We start from the raw sequence: 22,093 nt of genomic DNA on the forward strand, positions 1-22,093 counted from the left end.
GAAATGACTGAGTTTTTTATTTTCATCTTCTTTTACAATGTGATCCTGACCCTGCAGCTTTTGTTCCTAAGAGAAGGTGCTGAGACCTACCTTAACTGAGTGTTTATTAAAAGCCTGCAGCAGTTATGATGTTTCTGTCGAGTGGCGGTCCTTCATGGCGCACTGCGTCCTCACCTGTCCTTTTGTCAATGTCGTTCCTCATGGTGTGTGGTTTTACTTATCTCATTCACGTGGTGGAAATCTAAACTCTCCACTGTATGGTGCGCATGTGCACACACACACACCTTCCAGTTTGTTTAATGTAAGAGGGAAAAAAAAAACAACCCTGACATTCAGCCCCACATGATAAATGCCTGGATGGAGAAGTATGGAGAGAGAAATTGGAAAGAAATGTGGATTTTTGAGACATGTCATTTAACCAGATTTGTTCATCTATTTGAGGTGAAAATCCTCCTCTCTGCTTCTTCCTTATGTAGCCTAAGACCTGCCTCACTTCTTCATTGAAAGAGAGTTTCTTGCTGAATCATATTATTTACTGGAAGAACACCAGTGTGGTTAGTGTGCCATTTGGTGGGATGGAACATCTCCCATGCCCGGAGTCTAGTGCCTGCCGTCCTAGGGTCCCAGTGGGCAGATCGGTTAGGACACTGGGGTCATTGCTCAGTCTGGAAGCCCCAGAGCATGCGGTCTGAATTACTCACTGCTTATAGTTCATGTAGGTACTTATATGTATCTCTGTGGTTTTATATTGCAGAATGAGCTAAGAGACCCTTGAAATGTTTTTAAAAAGACTGCTTTCACCTAAGACCCAAAGCAGTGAAGTTTTGGGGAAAGGCAAATGGAATCACAAGATCTGGGATCAGCCCTTCACCGTTATACTTTTATGTTAAACAACCCCTTCCTGGTCAACTCCTATTACATTGCCTGTTATCTTAACAGTTCTGTGTGTACCTTACTATTTGAAGATTGTAGTTTTCCATCTCTGACCCATTCATTTGTACTATAAGAGAAGCTTAGTACCAACACTGACTTTATCTGCCACATGCATAATGTAATCTGCTGTGCATTTTCTCAATAGGTATCTGTTGCCTGTGCATACAGTGATCTGGATTAACACCTTTCTTTTATTTATTCATTCAGTCATTCATTCAGGCATCCCACCAACCACTTTGTTAGCACCCACTATGTACCAGGCACTCTGAATAATGATATGGGATCTTGGAAAAAGTGAATGGTATGGAAATGAATGTAGGGACAGTTTTCATGTTTGAATTAAGTCTCAAAAGACATGTAGAAGGATTCAGAGAGTCACCCTTTCAGCCATGACTGAGTAACCAGTACTGGACTATCCTTCCTGCCATAAACAATTTTAAAACTGGGAAAAATATATTCATCAACCACTTTCAGGTATTGAACAGACAGTGCAAGTCTCTGATTATTGAGAGAAAGGAGACACACAAAGTAAGCTCCATAATAATTACCCTTGTTCTCTTCCTGGAGGCCGTTTCCTATCTGTAGTAGCGGGAGGCAGCATCCAAACAGAATACAGTTGTTTTGCTGAGCTACGGAGAGAGAATCAGAGTTCTGGATCGCTAATATAGCTGGACTTTGTGGGTCGTAGTAGCAGATAGGAGTGAATTTCACAGAGAAGGTACGGCAAAAATCTGTACTGGGATCCTCTTTAGTGATTGGATGAAGATTAACCTGCTGAATGTTAGAGGCGAGTCCTGGCAGAGAATAGTAACGGGGGAGGTGTGAGCTAAGTGGAGGATACGGAGGCTTAACAGTGCCGAGAATCATCCAGTGGAGACTACCTTGTAGTCGAACATCCCAGGAATTCAACCGAGACCCCAGAAAGACTTTAGGAATAGAGATACCTTCACCCTAGAGGTCTACTCTAGACACTCTCAAAGATTAAAAACAAGTTTCAAAAGGATCAAACTGACAAGCTGATGTGCAAATAAACGAACCCCTTAAGAGAACATAACTCTCTCTAAAAAAAGACCAGACTGTCAACACTATAGCATCAACGATATACAGCATATAATAAAAGTTCCTAGGTATGAAAAGAAGCCGAAAAAAAGTGATCCCATAACCAGGAAAAGAAAACGATAAACAGAAACACAGCCAAAGATGTTGGAGGTAACAGAAAAGAAGTTTCAAACAGTTATTAATATGTTTAGGAAGTCCGAGGAAAAATTATCATAATAAATGACCTGATGGAGACTATCAATAGGAGAAAAAGAGAAATTCTAAAAATGAATAAAATACAACGCCTGAGGTGAAACATTTAGAGGAGAGAAGAAAAGATCAGTGGACTTGAAGACAAGACAATAGAAACTATTCAAACTGATGCAAATGATTAAAAGTTTAAAGAAAAAAAACAGAGACCCAGTGATCTGTGGGACAATATCAAGCATTATAACATATGTGTAAAAAATATAATGAAGTCATAAAGATTTTTAAACTCCTCAGAAGCGTTGCCTACACTAACTCTCCTTGCTTTTTTCTCTCCCACAGTCTTGAACTTGCTCCAAGAGGGCATCCCTTCCCCCACCCATCATGACACCGAAATCTCTTGCAAAGGTTATCTTTCACCTCTGTATTGTCAAATCTAATAGTTAATTCCTCATGTAATTTGACCTATAAGCATCATTTAACATAGCTAATGTTCCCTCTTCCTTGAAATTCTTTATTTTCTTTTTTAACTGGCTTTTGCTATTTTCTGGTTTTCTTCTGACCTCACAAGCCACTTCTATTCAATCATTTTGTTGGTAGCACCTCACATCCCCAACCTCTGAATGGAACAGTCAGAGCTCAGCTCTCAGACCTGTCCTCCTCTCCCCAGATTATTTTAAATAGCCCCTCTCTCTGGATAATTCTCTCAAATGTTATAAATCTCTGCCTTTGTCCTGAACTCCAAATTTCTTCATCCTACCATCTGCTTGACATCTCCATTTTGATTAATAGTGAACAGCTAAAACTTCACATAGGCAAAAGAAAATTCCTGATCTTTCCATCTGCCCACCCAGAGGCTGCTCCCCCCACGATCTTGCCCTTCTCTGTGAAGGATAATTTCACTTTTCACCTTGCTCCATTCTTTGTGCATCTTTTCAACATCTCATATCCAAATTGGTTTGCAAATCCTATCAGACTACCGAGAGATCCAGAATCTAATCACTTCTCCGTACCTCCCCCAATGGCCTTTGTCCAGATCACCGCTGTCTCATCTGTGTTAACTATCAGCCTATGTAACCGATGCCTGCCCTGGCTCCCACCCCTCATTCCTCTACAGTCCATTCTCTGAATAGCAGCCAGCACAACCTCCTGCAACATAAATCAGACTACATTTCTCCTAAGCTAAAAACATCCAAAGGCTCCTCAACCTATTCCAAGTAGGATCTTTTCCTTTTCCTACTTCTGGCTCATACATACGATCAATGAAACTACTAAAGTATTTGTTAAATGTGCTACTAGATATTCATAAATCATGTGGCTGGTTTTTTTTGAAACTAGATGCAGGCTATTCCATGTATTCCTATTAACTTTCAGGATATCACTTTCAGTCCACCATCCCATCTGTGGAGATAATTTTAGGTCACAACTCTGCACTGCAGGTGGTACCAGTAACTCATGTCGTTGGCATACTCTGTATGTTTCCCTTCAAATCATTGACAAAGAGGTTGAGGAAGATAGGCTGTCTCATTTCAGAAATGGTTAATACCCATAATCTTCTCCTGTTTTTGGAATGAACTCCTTTGGAAATGTACTCAGGGCCCCCCACATCCTGCCTTCAGTCACGTGAGGTGAGGTGGCATGCGAGGCAGGGTAGCATGGGTGGTATGCCCTGATCGTTTGGCAATGGAGCTCTTCCAGGGAAAGAAGCAGGGAGGCTTCCTTCCTGAAAACACTTAAGCATGCACCTACTTACTCTCAGACATCTCCACCTGCCACTTTTATTTAGCCTCCCATGTGCTTAGCTGCGACCTGCAGGTTTCTGGAAAAGGGAACTCAGGGATATAACCATTCCACATTTCAACCATTGGTGTCCATGAGCATCATGAAAGTCTGTCTCCTCTAACACACACACAAAATGGGGAGGAGGTGGCAGTCAGAATGAATACGAATGAAGAGAAGAATTAATGATGAGCATTGTGACTCATGTGGGAATTAAAGAATTAAACACTTCTCCTGATTCCCAGACGTTCTTCAGCATCTTCCCCTCTAACGGAAGAGGCAAAGGGAAAAGTCCATTCTGAGCCGAGGTGCCCCAATGACTCATTGTATAACTTCCGTCGTGTTTGTCCTCTGCCAGGAACCTACTGTCAGCAGAGGGAGGTCGAGGCCATCATGGAAGGTGACGAGGAGGACAGAGGCTGTTGTTGCTGCAAACCGGGCCATCTGCCGCACCTCTTGTCCTGCAATGCTGCATTTCACCTCCGCTGGCTCACCTGGGAGATCACCCGGACACAGTACATCCTGGAGGGCTACAGCATCATAGACAACAATGCAGCCACCATGCTGCAGGTGTTTGACCTCCGAAGGATCCTCATCCGGTACTACATCAAGGTATCGCTGCCCTGGGGCCCCAGACACTTGTCTGAGTAATAGTTCTGGGCTGACTCGAGGAGCTCCTGAAAAGCTTTGCAAAAAGCTAGATGCTGAAGCTTCTCTTTATCTTCTGAATCTGAGCCCCCGCTAAGTTTGGGAACCATTGGTTTTGTGAAAAATCCTCCAGGGCTTTGGTTTCGCCTGGAGTTCACGGCCTGAGTCTCTGTCCAAGTCTGGGCACTAATAGGCAGTTCCTTTTCTTACCTAGATCTGTTTCTTCACTTCTAACCCAGCCGAGCTAGGGGGAGGCTGGTGATGATAAATGGCAACATCCTGAAAACATCACCAAGGCTCCATGTTTACATGTTACAAGTAGTAGTTGAGATGCTCTGCCATTTCCGCTTAAAATGAAAACTCAAACATATAGTAAAATGGTCCAGTTAGGATTAGTTATGACAGCCTTTCTTGCTCACGTATTTTTCCCGTTCCTCAGTATCCATGTCTGCCCAACCTGTATGAAACTCAGAAAATGTCCCTGTTTGGAGTTAAGTCTCCCAGAGAACTAATGTGAGCTTTGGGCGAGGGTGCAAAGGGCCAATGGGGCGACGGCACTTGCTAAAGGCGGAGGAACAAGTGGGAGCAGCCAAAGCTGAGGAAGTCTTTGTGATGGTTCCTGTTTTGAGGGAGCTCTTTGCATGGCGGGAGCCCTGGAGCCTGGCCCTCAGAGGGGCCCACATTTTAATGCCATTTACAAGGAGGACACTCATCCGTCTGAGATCTCAGACTTCCTGCCAGCTGAGGCTGAGAGAGGTGGTCCAGCAGAAATGAGGAAATACAAAACAGAAAGATAACACGGGTGCCTGAAGCTTCAGGAATTCCCACCAACTGAAAAGGAAGACGTTTAGAAATTCAGAATAGCTACTTAGGAGAGCCCCACGTGTGCACCAATACTGCTAAAGTTTACAGGAAATAGAAGACAGATTGTGAAAAGTCAGAAGGTTAAATAACTCTTAATTATCACATCCCAATGCAGCTGCAACGAGAAATGTTCATGAAATGCTTTCCTGTGCTGACTATTTAAAACAGATTTAGTGGCTGGACTCACCACCTTCATGCATCCTGAAGGGATGGAGAAATTTCCATCCATACCTCACACAAAACTGTAGGTGTTTTGCCCAGCCTTACATACACTGGGGAAGATTTGGAAAGCAAATCAGGGAGTGGTGAGCTCCTGCCTCCTAACTTCACAGTTTGCTCCCTCCACCTTGTAAACTAGGCTGCAAGAAGTTTTTCCTACAGAGTCAATCCTAGGAAGCTCAGTGTATCAACTGGTAGTAGATTTGGCAGTGGGTCCAGAAAGAACGGTGGTACACTCCTGTGAGAAGTATGTTTCTCTCACACATAAATGAAGAATGGGGTGATAGCTCCGTTGCAGGAAGTCCTAGGCACCCAGGTTCCTTCCAGCCGCCAGGTCCACCATTTTGGAACCTTCGTGTTCCAAGGTGGGAGCTTAAATGGTTGGAGGAGAGGACAGAGGAAATGAAGAGCAAGGGCGTGCACCTGTGGTCTCCTAGAAGGGCTCCTGGACACTGCCACAGTATGTCCCTGTTATATCCCGGGGGCCAGAGGCCCGTCCTGTCCGTGCCAGCTGGGAGGGGGTAGGGAACGTGCATTCTGGGCAGCCTGGAACCCAGGTACAAACCGTCTGGAGCCCTCACTGTTGCTTCCGGTAGAGTTTCCACCCTGCCCCCATCCCCCCCTCTTTGCACAAACATTCCCCTGTGCTCCCCACCCCCAACCCTGCCAGGCATCCTCCTCCAGCTCCTCTCTCCTCATTCCACGTGCACACAAGCTACCCTAGGGCCCGTGCCGATATTCACCCCACCTTGCTCTGAAATCTGTTCTACTTCACTTTCCAGCAACTCCCTAAGCACAGGAGCCGTACACACCTGACTCCTCTCTGGGTCCCCAGAGTTCAGTGTGATGACTTGCATAGGGCAGTGTCCGGTGCATTTTTTGGATGGAATGGACGAAGGTAACGTGGATCCTGGGTCCAGGCCATACCAATCTGGGTGGATGAGATTCAGATGTTGGCAAGAGTCTGCGCGACCGGCTGTAGGCATTCGTGTTGCGAATGCAACACTGAGCCACATCTCTGTGAACCGGGAGCTCCCCATCAACAGCCTTTCCATGAGCCAGACAGGTGGGCGGACCCAGCTCACATGATGGAGCCACAGCAAGTCACTATGGGTGAGAGAGATGGGAGAAAGGATGAGATACCTTTTCTGGGGCTTTTCTAGAGGCCTCGGGGGCACCACCTGGGACCTGCTTTTTAACCCTTCCCTCCCTTGAACTAGTAAGTGAATCAATATTCACTTTCCTCCTCTCCTAACTCCAAGAAACATGCCTCCCAATTCCCTGTATGTTTTCTAAAATGGCAATTTGCAATCTGATAAACAAGTCCAGGATAATGTGCAAATGGCAGAGGCTGAAGGAGCTCCCCCCGCTGGCCCCCGGAACCTGGCAGGTAATATTTAGTTTGTGGGAGAACAATGCCTTTAACTCTGTTTTCCAAGAAAGGGGGCTATGCCAACATGAGGGTTTCAGGTGGGGTAGGAGAGGTGCACAGTGCAATGGTTCGCTACCTGGTGGGGGGCTTCTCACGAGCTGGGGGCAGCCCCGTGGCATCACACTCCCTGAATAAGCCAGCTAATTATGGATTTGCACGTCCTACCCAGAAATTCCGATTCCACGGGCCTGGGGAGGGGCCCTAGCACCTGTATTTTTGAATTAGTTTCCTAAGTGATTTAATATACAATGAGGCTTGGGAAGGACTACAGACGTATTTGTGCTCAATAGAAACAGATTTCTCTTAAATTCCAAATCAGTGCTCAGGAAGGCCTGAGATGTGGGGGCTGATGGGGTCTCACGGCGCCTCCTGGTTAATTCACATCAACACCGACGGGGCTGTTCATACGAGGCTTTCTCTAAATACAGCACTCAGTGCTTGCCCACCCTTTGGTGAGGGGTAGCTCAGAACTTGTGCTCATTCCCCCGCGGAGTTAGTTAAAGAAAATGTCAGGTGTGCCGAGTGGTTGTTAGAACAGGAGAAGCAGTCTTTTAGGGTAAAAAACTAACGAGCGTTTTCTTCTTTGGCTTTGGTTACGTGGTGAACAAAATCACCTTTGTAGTGCTGGATTGCTTCAAGTTTCAAGAACTTGGTTTCATTCTTTTTATCATTAATATTATTTTTATTGGGCCGGCAAATCAAAAAGGAAGAAAAGCTTGGAATAATTCCATTACACAAAAGGATTTTTTTTAATCTCCTAATAAACTGGGTCAGTTCCGCCACCCTCTATGAATATATTTGAAATCATTTCCTTCCTGATGACTGGAGGTTTTCCCTGGTGCCGCCTCCTCCTTCCCTCCATTTATTAGTGTTCAAAACCGGCTTAGCAGTCAAGAAATCAGCTTTCAGCAAGGGCCGGGTTTTCCCACTGCCATTGTTCCTGTCCAAGCCTTTCAGAAAGGAGAGGGGCTTATCGCTTGCCTTGCAGAATGGGGAGCGTCAAACCTGGGCATGTGGGGGACTGCGTGCCAGGGCCCCTCTCCTGGAATGCGCTGTCTGATAGAATATGCTGATCTACAATTAAAATGAGAAACCAGGAGAATCCCTGCTGGAGGAGCCAGATATGGTGAATTAATTCAGAAGAGGTCTTGCTTTCAACATGGATCAGGTTCTATGTCATCGATTCTTTTTCCCCAGCCTTATTTCTCAGTTTTACTTAGTGTTGTACCCATTTCATCCTGACAGATTCTGAAGGATTGCACACTGCTCATTGACTCTGTCTCCCTGAAAGAATTTCTGCCTAAATCAAGTGGAAACGGGGCATGGTTTGCAAGGATTGGGTGTGTTCTGTGTTCTCTGGGCAAGAGGAACAGATTCCCCTTGCGCACTCGGGGGCGGGGGGCGGGGAGCCCAGCTGGGGGTGTGCTGAGAAGTCGACACTGCAAGATTTTGCCAGACCTAGGGGAGGAAGTTATAGCCTCTGGGATTCAAAGTCCTTGTTAACTATTCTGACTTCATCGGTCGAGGGGGTTATTTTCATTCCCCCCCCCTTGAAATGAATGAAAAGGTAAACGTCCTTCGAGTTTTGTTTGTTGTTCCTATCTGGTTCATGGGATTAGGACATATTGGGAAAAACTAGACCAGATGTTTGCTAGAGCCAGATGTTCACACAGACCCAATTTCTTTGAATTTCTTTGTGGCCTTTGTAGTTGTCAGCAGAGACGCCGTGCCTTTGGCCACGGTCACGGATCCCCTTCTGCTTGTAACTCTGGGTCAACTGCTTACCCTGCCTACCTCCTAGAAGCTTTAAATTATCCTGCCAGCAAGTAGACAATGGAAAACCCTCCAGAGTCAGAATGACATTTCTGAACATTAGACTCAGCTGTCTCTCCTGGCCCCTAATGTCATCTGTGGCCTCACCCCTGCTCCAGACCTCACCCGAGCAGCTACTGCTCTGTCCCTGAGCCTCAAGCCCCCCGGGTAGGTAAGGCAGAGATGCCCGGCCTCCTGCTGAGTTCTTCATGTGCACTCGCCCATTTTAAACCTCAAAATAATGAAGAGAAGTGGGCTTTGCTCCTTCCTACCTGTCCTTCCTACCCTCCACTCAGCTTCCTATGGCCTCTCCCTCCTTACCCTGAAGGGACTTCTCCAGGCCAGCAAGGTTGTCCTGGGCCCAGTGCTGCAGAAATGCGATAGTGCACGAACCGTGGATGTCATTTGGGGTCTCCCCTGCTCCCCCACTTTGGGGTCAGGTGGGCTATGAAGCCTAATAGGGAATATGCCCCAAAGAAGGAAGGCCACACGCCATGAGCCCCAGATTAGCCTTACCCAAAGTCCAGGCGGCTGGTGGTCCAAACAGTGGAGAATGGCTGAGTCAGGCCTTTCCCCTTGTTTGGCCCCAATCCGGGGACCACCTGCTCAAACTCCTCAGACACCCTGAGATCAGACACTCCTCAGCAACCTCCGACCTCGGCGCTCCAGATTTCATGTCCCAGCCGAAGGGAGGGAAGAGCCAGAGAGAGGGCAGGAGGCTGCCTGGAAAAGTGTCTTTGCCCACTCAAGTCACAGGTGCCAGCCCCCTAAGCCCTGGCCAGGCCCAGGCCACGTGCATTCCTGTTCTGTCTTCTTCCTCGGGAGGAACGTGTGTCTGTGATCAGAGAACGACGTCGATTAAGGGTTTGGGGTCATGAGAGCGTGCATCACTGCCTCCTCGCACCAAATACTACCGCTCCTTGTTTCTTGTGATTCCCAGGTGAGATGCAAGCCAGGCTTCCAGGGCGGGAGGGGAGGGGCCCAGCCTCAGTGGCGCTGAGCACCACGTCCATTTGCCCGTGGTAATAAAGTGTAGTGAAGGTTGCAGGGGAGGTATACTCTCCCATCTGCTGCTGATGTGCCTGTATCGGAGCTGGATTTTCACCTTCTCTGCTGTATTTTGACCTCTCCGGGCTGGGAGCTAGCCTTTCTGGAGGAGGAATTCATTCGCCAACTACAGGATGGCTTTCAATAAAGCTGTGACTCAGAACGAGAAGGCCCGAGGGTGGCATTTTCACCAACTGGGATTCCTAAGTGGCGTGTCTGATGGAGGGGAAAACACGGGTTATTTGGGGAGGCATCACAGATGTCCACTGTCTGGGCGCCCGGGATTACGTACGCATGTGTGTTTTGACAATTCTCCATCATAAGTACTTTCCATAAGAACTTTGGTGTTTTCGTTCATTAAACACTCCTGGGCTGGGCTCCTGGAAGAGGGTCTGCCCCCGTTTCTTTCGGCTGGATCAGCCATGCTTGGCATCCATGGAAGCCTGCAGTAACCCAAGGGTGCTTTTGTGTGTCTCTCAGAAAGGATTGGGCTGGCTGTCACTCTTCTTCACCACGAAACTTCCGTCCTGGTACATTCTGTTAACGTTCTGTTATTCTCACTTTCCTTATCCCTATGGTGACCCATAAGAGAGGACATTTTAGAATGTCCCAAGTGAGTTCCTATGCATTAAATCTAGCAGGAAAGGGGCACCTGGGTGGCTCAGTTGGTTAAGTGTCTGCCCCAGGGTCCTGGGATTGAGCCCCAAGTCTGGCTCCCTGCTCAGCAGGGAGTCTGCTTCTCCCTCTGCTCCTCACCCCACTCATGCTCTCTCTCTCTCTCTCTCTCTCTCTCTCTCTCTCAAATAAATGAATAAAAAATCTTAAAAAAAATCTAGCAGGAAATACAATGACACCACATGTCAATCTCTGACATTGATTGACTTTATGAGATATAATAATAAAAAGTCGTTCTGTCTTTAGAATGGCTGTAAGGGCTCAAAATCTTGCTTTCTCTCTGCAGAGTATAATATACTATATGGTAACGTCCCCCAAACTTCTCTCCTGGATCAAAAACGAATCCCTTCTGAAGTCTCTGCAGCCCTTTGCCAAGTGGCATTATATCGAGCGTGACCTTGCCATGTTCAACATTAACGTTGATGATGACTACGTCCCGTGTCTCCAGGGGATAACCCGTGCCAGCTACTGTAATGTTTATCTAGAATGGATTCAGTACTGTGCACGGAAGAGACAAGAGGTAGGTCAGGGAGGTGGGGGCTGGAGGCGTTGGGTTAAATATAAAACACAAGGAGCATTTTATAAAGTCCATCTCTTGTAATACTGTATGGTAGATGACAATAACATAGTGGAGAGAGAACATTGGTATTTGGATAAATGTTTATTTAACACGTAAGCAAAATTTTAAAGGAAGAAGTCATATACCTTGTCTCCAGTGGAGGAGTCTTGAAGGTATATTTCCCTCTATACTGTGCTCAGGCTTAGTGTGGTTTTAAGCCTCTGGCATGGCTTTCAAACTCTGGAAACTTCTTTGTGTAGAGCTGCTTTTTGAGATTTCCGTACAAAGGATATCTGTGCCGAAATGCGGAGGAGTTACTGGACGTATTGAATCGTGGACAGGCAACAAATCTGTTCAGCAATCAAGATGGTCCCACCCACTCCCACGGTTGTGTCTCTTGTGCATTATTGCTCCCGTGCTGGGACACTTCTGGAGATGAATGCAGCCTCTTGGAAATGAAACCAAGGACAATGACAGCTTCTCAAAAGAAGAGGAGGAGGGTTGGCAAGGAGGAGGAGCAAGGGGAGGAGAGAGGGAGGGGAAGCAGAGGGAGGCAGTTGGTTGACTTTGCTTCCTGGGGTTCGAAAAGCTGGATCAGGATTCCGTTGATGGAGACAGTAGATTCAAGTTGAAAACAAGCTCCTCAGTAGTGAAGTATGTCACCCGATGACTTGTGGGGACAAACCAAATTACGACCCTAATCCAGGTCCTTGACCTTTTCGTGAGTGATTGAAAACAGGTTGTCGAAGGAGCGGGTGACAGCATCTGCTTTCTCCAGATGCAGCAAGGAGAATGTGTGCTGATTTCTTAACCCCTGCGCGGCTTCTTCCGGTGGTTGGGGTATTCAAAGAATCTGTTGGTATCCCTAGCTATCCCTGGGATAGTGCTCTTCTCTCCTCATTTCATTCATGGAATCATTTCATTTCTCTTGTAAAAGCTATTTTGACTCTTTCTTCTGCATTTTCCCCACCCCCTTTTTAAGCTGACTTTGGATGACCTCTTTAATTTGGCTGTTGATTGTGGACTTATGGTCAATTCAGGGCTCCTCGTTCTAGGGAAAACAGAAAACCCTCACCTGCCCATGATTCCTGTACTCCTTCCCTCCCTGCTAGTCACGCCCCTGCCCTGTGGTAAGGTGGGCGTTCATTTGTAAGCTCCCCCCATCCTCACCTATGAAGTGCCATATTCAAAATTCCAGAGAATTGGGTCAGCAAGGCACATGGTAGCCTCTTTTCTCCCCTAAAGTAGCTTCCTCATTTCAAATTTTTTTCCATGTCCAACCACGAGAGAAAGTGTTTCAGGAATCAGAGAGTCCTCTGTCCCTGGGGCATCCTACTGGACCAAGTGACCACAATGGCTGACTTGCAAAGCCCCTTGGGATGTGATTCTGTGTCAGGGCATGATGGAACCCTTGGGAAAGTTGAATTAACCTCCTTGCTCTTTCAGCCCTCCAAGAACCTGGACAGCGATGAGGACTCTCCTTTAGTGACCCTGTCCTTTGCCTTGTGCATCCTGGGGAGGAGAGCTCTGGGAACGGCAGCCCACAACATGGCTCTCAGGTATGTGAAGAAACAGTTGGTACAGGCACCAGGATTTTATATTTTTGACAGATTTTTGTCATTTTCTTTATTTTAAAGTTGGACTGCTTATGTAGATAGTTCTTGCCATAATACATCATGTTGGGCTCATAAGGAGGCTTTTGGATCACCGTGACCTTTGGGAGTTCTACGCTTGGAAATGGCACTAATACAGAGTAGCTAAATCCCCGGGCTCCTGGGTACAGGACCTTCTGTGTTACAGGGGTCCTGGTGGCTTTGCTGGAAAGATGAAATGAAATCATTTATAGGAATTACCTAGCCTGGTCTCTAGCAAAATTAATGCTTAATAGAGGTCTGTTCCCAGGGCGCCTGGGTGGCTCAGTCAGTTGAGTGTCCGACTCTTGCTTTCGGTTCAGGTTTGATCTCAGGGTCATGAGATCAAGCCCCGAGTCGGGCTCCACGCTCAGGGTGGAATCTGCTGGAGATTCTCTCTCCCTCTCCCTCTGCCTCCCACCCCCCATGCTTGTGCTTGCGCTCTTGCTCTCTCTCTCAAATAAATAAATCTTAACAAAAAATAAAGTTTCGTTCCCTTTCCCTGTTTTTCCACACAAAAGAAAAGCATCACGTCTGTGCTCTAGTCCAGACTACCCTGCCCTGTCTCTGTGGGGCTTTGATTAATTGGATGTCCCTTTGGCTGTTTTTTCAAGCTCTCTTTCTACCAGATCTTCCTGCCCTGTATGTAAATAGATCAAGTTTCTCTCCTTTTTTAAACAGTTGAGCTATAATTGACATACAACTTTGTATTAGTTTCATAATGATTCAATATTTGTATATATTGCAAAATGATCACCGCCATAAGTCTAGTTAATGTGCATCACCACATGTATTTTTATTATGTTACAAACCTTTTATCTTGTGGTGGGAACTTTTAAGATTTACTCTCTTAGCAACTTTCAAGTATGAGATACAGTATCATTAACTAGAGTCACGACGCCGTACATTACAACCCATGACTTATTTATCTATGACGAGGTTGGTGCCTTTTTCCCACCTTCACCCATTTCGTATGTCCCCACCCCCACCTCAGCACCCACCAGTCTGTTCTCTGTATCTATGAGCTTGGTTTTTTCATTTTGTTTTTTTTAGATTCTATATATATAAGATCATATGGTATTTGCCTTCCTCTGACTGACTTCACTTAGCATAATGCCCTCAAAGTCCATCCATGTTGTCAAAAATGGTAGGATTTCCTTTTTTTTTTTTTTTTTAAGATTTTATTTATTTATTTGACAGAGAGAGACACAGCGAGAGAGGGAACACAAGCAGGGGGAGTGGGAGAGGGAGAAGCAGGCTTCCCGCTGAGCAGGGAGCCTGACGTGGGGCTCGATCCCAGGACCCTGGGATCACGACCTGAGCCGAAGGCAGACGCTTAACGACTGAGCCACCCAGGCGCCCCAGATTTCCTTCTTCTCATGGATGAATAATATTTCCAAGTTTCTCTTCTTAAAGAACAAAAACAAAGTTAAATCCTCTCCTGGCCTTTTCACCCTCCACCCTCTATCACCCGGTCTTCTCTTGCATTCATGAACAAGCTCTGGAAATTTCTGTCACCAATGACGCAGAGCTCAGCAGCCCCCACCACCCCGCTGCCAGTTTGCCTTCTGCTCCTGCTCCTCCCATGAAGCTGCTCTCATGAGATGGTGTTCTCATTGCCAGGATCGCTGGCCGTTTCAGACTTCTTGGGTACTTAGCACCAGGGGCCGGGTGTTCTAGATTCTGCTCCTCTGTCAGGATTACCTCGATGGGTACACATTAAAGCCTCCTGGGGGGCTTTTAAACATCCTGGTGCCCAGGCCCTACCCCAGTCCAGACCAGTGACGTCAGAATCCCTGTTGGTGAGGGCAAGCATGAGGATTACTCACGCCCCCCACCCCCCGATGATTTCAGTGTGTGGCCAAGGCTGAGCATCATACAGAACCAGGGAGCTCAAAAAGCAGTTCCATGTAGGCTCCCCTCACTGGTCTCCCCTCTGCTTGCACTTTCTTCGGGATTTCTGTATCATACCGTTGACACCAGCTTCTTTTGATACTCAACTGGAGTGAGTGTTCATAGGCCAGGTTATAAGCTTCTAAAGGGCAAAACCCATGAACGTATTGACTTTGCAACCTTCACAAGCCCTGGGGAGTCCAGGGAGACTGTTCCCGAGTGCCCTCCTTCAGGGGACGGCGGGGAGCCAGGGCACCACGCTGTGGAAGGGCATCGGCCATTACGTGTTGTGCGTCGGTAAGGGGTGAAGTGGTGTGGTTGGCGTGTCTCTTCATTTCTTTCTGGAGGCCGTAGCCTTGAGTCACTCAGAGGAAAAAGTCAGCACCGAGGTAGTCAGAACGTGCGACAGCTATTCCTTCAACTCCCACATCTCCGAATTTCCCAATTTTCTTCACAGGTGAGAAAAGCGACGTACACGTTAGTGCTGAACTAAAACCTGTTCTAGGAAATACCCCAGGGAGGGAGCTGACGGGCTTCTCCTGCCTGACTCAGCATCCGGCTATGACCCCGAGCCATTTCCTCTGTGGTCTATCGTCTGGGGCCTAATTTAATGATGGAAAGCCTAGCAGGAGGCTCAAAGGTAGGCTTTGTAAAAACAGGATGATGTGGCTACAGCAGGGGCTCCTCACGAAACTGTAAGGAGGGAATGCAGTTGGGGAAGGGCTTCAGAGGATTCTGGAATCACGAGTCTTCAGATAATCCTAGCATCCAGGCGAGCGAGCTTTTGTTTGATCCACTTGAAGTCGGTTTTTTTAAACAAATAAATTCCGAATTATCTGTACAAATTGCAGATAAAATGCTTCAAGGGTTTATTCTCTCAGTTCCCACCTAAGCGATTTGCAAAGACTTCTTCAATCTTGCTCTTTGTGTAACTTGTTCAATTATTCCTGATCCGGGTGTTTCTTGCCTGGTCAGCTTTATTTATTTATTTTTCTTGATTAAGCACCAGGCTCACCAGCTGCTTTTTTAAACCTTGCGATGATGGGATTTTCTTTGTTTCCAACAGTTTCTCATACTCAGTGTCAGCTCTGCTTGTTCCAAACATAGTGATGAGATAAATCTGGGAATAATATTCTCAGTACTCGGGAAAGATTTGATTATCTGGGACTGGTTCCCTTTACTAAGAGGTCCCACACCACAGCAAAATCCTGTGGCGTGCTTTCATTTCAGTCCAAAGACCAATAAAGGTAACCGATTTCACACTCCGCCCTGGCCCAGTGGTTCTGGGGCCTGACGTCCGTGAAGTTCTGACTTGGTTGTGTCGTGGGACGTGGGGAGGGACGCAGCATGAGGGGAGGTCAGACGGAGCATGACAGGGCCCCCACCTCTACTTCACCCAAACAGCTATGCTCTATATTTTATATGCTAGAATTCAATAACTGGTTTTGCTTGCAAAAAAAAAAAAAAAAAAAAAAATTCCATAGCTCAAAAAACGTTTAAATGTAATTTTTATAGATATAATCAAATGGCTCTCCAAAAGAGCTGCCCCAATTTGTAGTCTTACCAAGAGTGTTTTGCCACATCCTCACTAATGCTGGAGATTCGGTCTTTAAATTTTCTAGTCTCATGGGTGAAAAATTATCTCATTCTCATTTGACTTTGCATTTCTATTATTAATAGTGAGGTAAGGATCATTTTACATATTTATTGGCCACATATTTTTTCTGTGAATTGCCTGCCTATTTATGTGCTTTACCCATTTTTATTAGGCTCTTACTGAGTTTTGGGAGGTATTCTCTCATATTATGATCTTAATATGTGTTAAAAATATTTTCTATCAAGGTGCACTTGTCTTTTATTTTTATCTATAACACCTTTTTAAAAAATTATAATTTCAGGATTTTGTGTCTTTCTCAGAAGTGTTTTTTTTTTTTTTCCAGCTCCAGGATATAAAAATAATACCTCCTATTTTCTTTCTTTTCTGTTTTTTAAAGATTTTATTTATTTATTTGACAGAGAGAGACACAGCAAGAGAGGGAACACAAGCAGGGGGAGTGGGAGAGGAAGAAACAGGCTTCCTGCTGAGCAGGGAGCCCGATGTGGGGCTCGATCCCAGGAGCCTGGGATCATGACCTGAGCCAAAAGAGGTAGATGCTTAACCAGCTGAGCCACTCAGGCACCCAATACCCCCTATTTTCCTCTGATGCTTCTATAGTTTTACTTCTTTCCATTTTTGTTTTGAATCCTGTCAAGTCTTGGGATTTGATTTTACTCTACCTTTTAGGTAATTAGCTACCCTGTTACATTTTCATGGATTCTAGCAGAGGACACGAGACTCCTGGGTCAGAGACAAAGGACTCTATTTCTCATAGCACAGGGGGCAGCATGAGATTCAGCATGTTTGTTTCTGTTTCCCTTGCCCCCAAGACCCACAGGAGTGATGCAGAGCACCATTTTCCAAGACAGAAGAGCACTTAGCTCAAGGAACCAGCCATTTTGTAGCAGAGACAGATGCCATTTCATCCCTCAAGGATGCTCACTGCAAACACGGTGCTGGGGAATAGCCTGGGTCTTGCATTCTTGGCAAAGCAGTAGGCTATGTTGGAGAATGAGCCACTAGACTATTGGCTCCCAACAAATTCAAGTAGAACGTATTTTCATACTTGATGGGAGATCGGGATCCATTTCTTTTTTTCCCAAATGGATAGCTAATAGTCCAATACCATTTGCTAAGTAACTCCTCATTAGTGATTCAGTCAGTTTAAAAACACCACTAACTTGAAATACCACTTTTGCCATATGCTACATTCCCATTCATAGGTGGTACACTTCTGGATTTACATGTCTGTTAAAGTGATCCATCTCTCTGTTCTTATAACAAAACCATACTGTTTGGTTTCCTAGAGTGATAACATTGTTTTGATATCTGATCAGTCTAGTCCCCTGTTTTTGCTTTTGTCTTGTTGTTTTGTGGTGGGTGCTATTCTTGCTCATGTTCTCCTCGGATGAAATTTAGACGCACATTTTATAGAAAGCTCTGCTGGCATTTTGATCAACATTGTGTTGAATTGGCAGATTGAGAAAAATACGAACATCATTCAGTAACATGGCGCATCTTTGTGATCATTCTGTTTTTTAAGTGTCTTTCAGGAAACTTTTATCATTTTTTTGAGATTTGTAATCTCTTAATGGATCATTTCTAGATATTTTATAGGTTTATTGTGATTGGGAATAGAATCTTTCTTTCCTGTCACATTTTTAATTGGTTACTGCTGGCATACGGAAAAGTGATTTCTTTTTTTATTTGATCTCATTTGGGTCACCCCTATGAACTCTGTTATAAACCTAATATTCCAATTATTTCTCTTTAATTTTCTGGTAGGAAGACATATCTACAAATAATGACAGTTACGGCTTTTATCCTCCCCAATATTTACCTTCAGTTCTTTTTCTTATTTCATTGGCTATGACGTCCAGGGCAGTGTTGGAAATGGGCATCTGTGTTAGTTTCCTATTACTTCTGGAACTAATTACCACAAACTTGGTGGGTTAAAGCAACATAAATTAATGGCCGTAGAGTTTTGAAAGTCAGAAGTCCAAAATGGGGTTCACTAGGCTAAAATCAGGGTATCTGTTGGGCTGCGTTCCTGCTGGAGGCTCTAAGGGGAGAGTCCATGCCCTGTTCTAGAGGCTGCCTCTTGTTCCATCTTTCGAGCCAGCAGTGCAGCATTTTTGATCTCTGTCTGACTCAAACTCTTCTCCTGCTTCCTTCTTTCCCTCACAAGGATCCCTGTGAGTACTTTGGGCCCACCGAGATAGTCCGGGATAATCTCCCCATCTCCAAATTCTTAATCATATGTGCAAAATTCCTTCTGCTGTTTAAGGTCATGTACTCCCAGGTTTCAGGGATTAGGATATGGACATCTTTGGGGGCCCCTTATTCTGCCTACCACAGCATCCTTGCCTTAATCCACATGTTACAGGGAACAAGAGGAATATTTTAGCATTAAAAAGTAAGGTTTGTTTTAGGTTTGTAATAGACCATTTTATCAAGTCGGGGAATTTCCTCCTCTTCCTGGTAATGAAACTTTTATCAGGAAAGGATGTTGAATTATTTTAAAATGTGGGGGCACACATTCAGATGATATTCTTCTCCTTAAATCTATTAAAGTTATGAGTTACATTAATAGAGTTCTTCTTCCTGAAATATCCTTAGAATTCTGAGATAACCTCTCTTTGGTCATGATATATTATTCTTTTTATACAAAGATGAATTCAACTTGCAAATTTTTTTTTTCCTTAGAGGGAGAGGGGAGGGGTGCAGAGGGAGAAGGAGAGAGAGAATCTTAAGCAGGCTCCACACCCAGTGCAGAGCCCGTTGTGGGGCTCCATCTCACAGCCCTGGGATCATGACCTGAGCTGAAATCAAGAGTCAGATGCTAACTGACTGAGCCACTCAGGTGCCCCACAACTTGCTATTATTTTATTTAGTGTAGTTACCTCTATGTTCAAAGTTTGTGTGGCCCATGAGCTCTGTGTGTGTGCGTGTGTGAAATCTACCCTCATGTAATTTTAAAATCAGGAATATGCCCTTAGGTGTACTTTATGAGACCTCACGGGTCATTTTCACATGTTTAATGTTAAGGAGTTAACAGAGGATTTTCGAACACTGACTCCCCGGAGGGGTCTTACACAGCAGCCTAACATAAGTCATAAGCTCTGCTTTATTTGATGGATTTGTTGGGGAAATATTTTTGACTTTACAACAGTGACACAGCACTGATGGAAATCCTCAAGAAATAAAAATATCTACATGCAAAATTGAGAGAATGAGTAAATTGAGAATCACCTTAAATGATATGCTGAATGAAAGTGAGCCAAGAGCACAAGTATATACAATGTCTTAAAATAAAATGTCAATGTGTTTTGGAGATAGAATGGGTTAATATGGATGTACCAAGCAAATACTGGTAATTTTTTTTAGATTTGGAGTTTGAGGCCCATCTTCTTTGGAGAACCGTGTCTCCCACTGAAGAAAGGCACATATCCATAAAGGGATGCATTAGCAGGAAATCAAAATAGTTTCACTGACCCCAAGCTAAAACATAGCTTGATTGCTATCTTCAATTACATGGAAAGTGGTGAGCAGATCCTGGCCAATTCTCCATTTATAGAGATAAAGGTGAGAAGATGGTGGCATTTTATAGCAGCAACATGTTTGCTTAAAGAAGAAATATTACTGGGTCTTGGAGTAGACTAGGGTTCCAAGAGGATAGTGAACCTCAAGATCAACATAGTCTTGAAAAATGGTAGGCAAGCAAGCCAGCCATAGGTATGCCATGCCAAGGCCTGTGCAGGAGACCGAGAGCCCTCACATGGGTCACTGTTGTGGTCTGAGGTCACAGCTGCCATTTGCCCACCCCTCTCACCACAGTGGACAGAGGAAAACAGTGTTCCTCAGAAGTCCAGGACACGATCTCACTTTCTTCTCCCAAACTTCCACTGGAGATGATGCCTAAATGAGGGCCAGGCGTCCTACAGGTTCATCTTGCAGAACAAGATTGAGGTCCACTTGCTTGACTGTGGTTGGAAACTCAGAAGCTAGAATCTAGGAGAGAAACAGACAAAGTAAACATGATGCAACATCCTGATTAAAATTAGGTCATCCAGCTCAAGTCAGAATCTTGGAGCATGTAGAAAACCTGTAAGTTTAAAGCATAGGAAAGAATTTGCAACCTAGAAAAAGGAGCAAGCATTTCTGGGGCCTTGAATTGTAATACTGCACGGGAAGGTCTTCTACCTTGGCCTGGTGTATGGGTTCCACTCTGTGGTCCTGGCTCCCTTCCTTTTCTGACATGGCTAGACGTCTTTAGGAGACACCCAGATTCTCTGGTCCCCTGAGCCCCAGATCTCAGGAGTACCTGGGCAGCTTGATCAGAATATAGACCCCAGGCCCCCTCACAAACCACCAACGTGAGGATCTTCAGGAACTGGGTCAGGAAATCTACTTTCGATGTTGAATGGCTGCCTTGTGCCTGACCCCTGGGGTCCCAAGGCTGGCCTCGGGAAGCAATTTCACTGGCTAATGGCAGTTGACCCATCGATATAGAGGCTCAGGAGCACAAAAGTGTTGGGTGTTAAAACGTCATGAGGTCAAATGTATTTTTATTTTTCTATTTTTTTTTTAGATTTTATTTTTTATTTATTTGACAGAGAGAGACACAGCGAGAGAGGGAACACAAGGGGGAGTGGGAGAGGGAGAAGCAGGCTTCCCACGGAGCAGGGAGCCCGACTCGGGGCTCGATCCCAGGACCCTGGGATCATGACCCGAGCCAAAGGCAGACGCTTAACTGACTGAGCCACCCAGGGACCCCTGAAATGTATTTTTAAAAAGCTTTTTATCAAATCTTGCCTTTTAATGATTTCTCGCTTTCATCATTTGTTTGGGATTTAGTTGAAAAAAGATCACTGAAGGCCACACCCTTACTTTCCCGTTATTAGGTGGGATTCTGCAGCATAAACGTCCTTTGGTTTATTTCTGAAGCTTATGCTAAAATGAGACTAAAGGTAGCAGCAAACACTTATGTACGTACAGGGGACAGTGCTCAGTGCTTGATGCGAGTTTACACGTTCCGTCCTCTATGGAAGCTTGAGAGATGATGAGGTAGGTACTGTTACTGGCCCCATTTATACAGCTGGAAAAACCAGGGCACAGAGAAGTGACTGGCGTAGGGTTTCACCACGGTGGAGTCCTGCCCAACCTCCAGAGTCCTGCTCCTGACCACCACTCTATGCCACCATTAACCCTGTCTCTGTAGGAATGCCTCAGATCGCCCCCAGCCCTGCGGCAAGCATCCCCACCCTCCTCACATCCCTAAACTTTCTTTGTGGATGGCTCCTGCGTGCGGTTGTACTGCCGAGAGCTGCTGAAGGTGCCTGCTGATGTGCCTCACGGCTCCCGAAGCTCACGGTGGTCCATGCTCAGGGATGCTCCACCCTCTGTCCTGCTGGCCTGGGCTCTCTCCGATGGGAGTTACTTCTGCCTTGTGCTCTCAATGCTCCCGCTCTCTTGAACTTGTCTTCTGCATCTTTCAGGACTCAGGCATGGGTCCCGGCGGACAGATGAATGCTGGACACTGGGGTGGATTTGTTCTCTCCCCCCACTGACCCGTGTCCATTGTCCTGAAACCACACTTGTGCACCCAGTCCCCAGTGTAAAGAGATCTTAGCCAGCCCCTCACCCGGCCTCCACATCTCCCTGGACAAGCCTGATTTTAAGGATGAATGCAGAAAGAAAGAGATGATGAGGACAAGGGACTTGCCAGTATCAACAAGTATCAGAGCCAAAATTGAAGC

The 22,093-nt window shown here is 45.6% G+C and overlaps 1 protein-coding gene across 1 annotated transcript in view; it reads left to right on the plus strand.

Moving 5' to 3' along the window:
* Positions 1-22,093, plus strand: part of PCNX2 (pecanex 2) — a 313,479-nt gene that overhangs the window by 273,090 nt on the left and 18,296 nt on the right. Inside the window, exons 26-28 of the mRNA XM_073879043.1 lie at positions 4,316-4,569; positions 10,941-11,174; positions 12,660-12,772. Of these exons, the coding sequence (XP_073735144.1) occupies positions 4,316-4,569; positions 10,941-11,174; positions 12,660-12,772 (601 nt within the window). The remainder of the gene's footprint in view (positions 1-4,315; positions 4,570-10,940; positions 11,175-12,659; positions 12,773-22,093) is intronic.

This window comes from Callorhinus ursinus, unplaced genomic scaffold, assembly GCF_003265705.2.
Source record: "Callorhinus ursinus isolate GAN/ISIS: 27379988/994484 unplaced genomic scaffold, GSC_fseal_2.0 scaffold32, whole genome shotgun sequence".
Taxonomy (NCBI): Eukaryota; Metazoa; Chordata; class Mammalia; order Carnivora; family Otariidae; genus Callorhinus; species Callorhinus ursinus.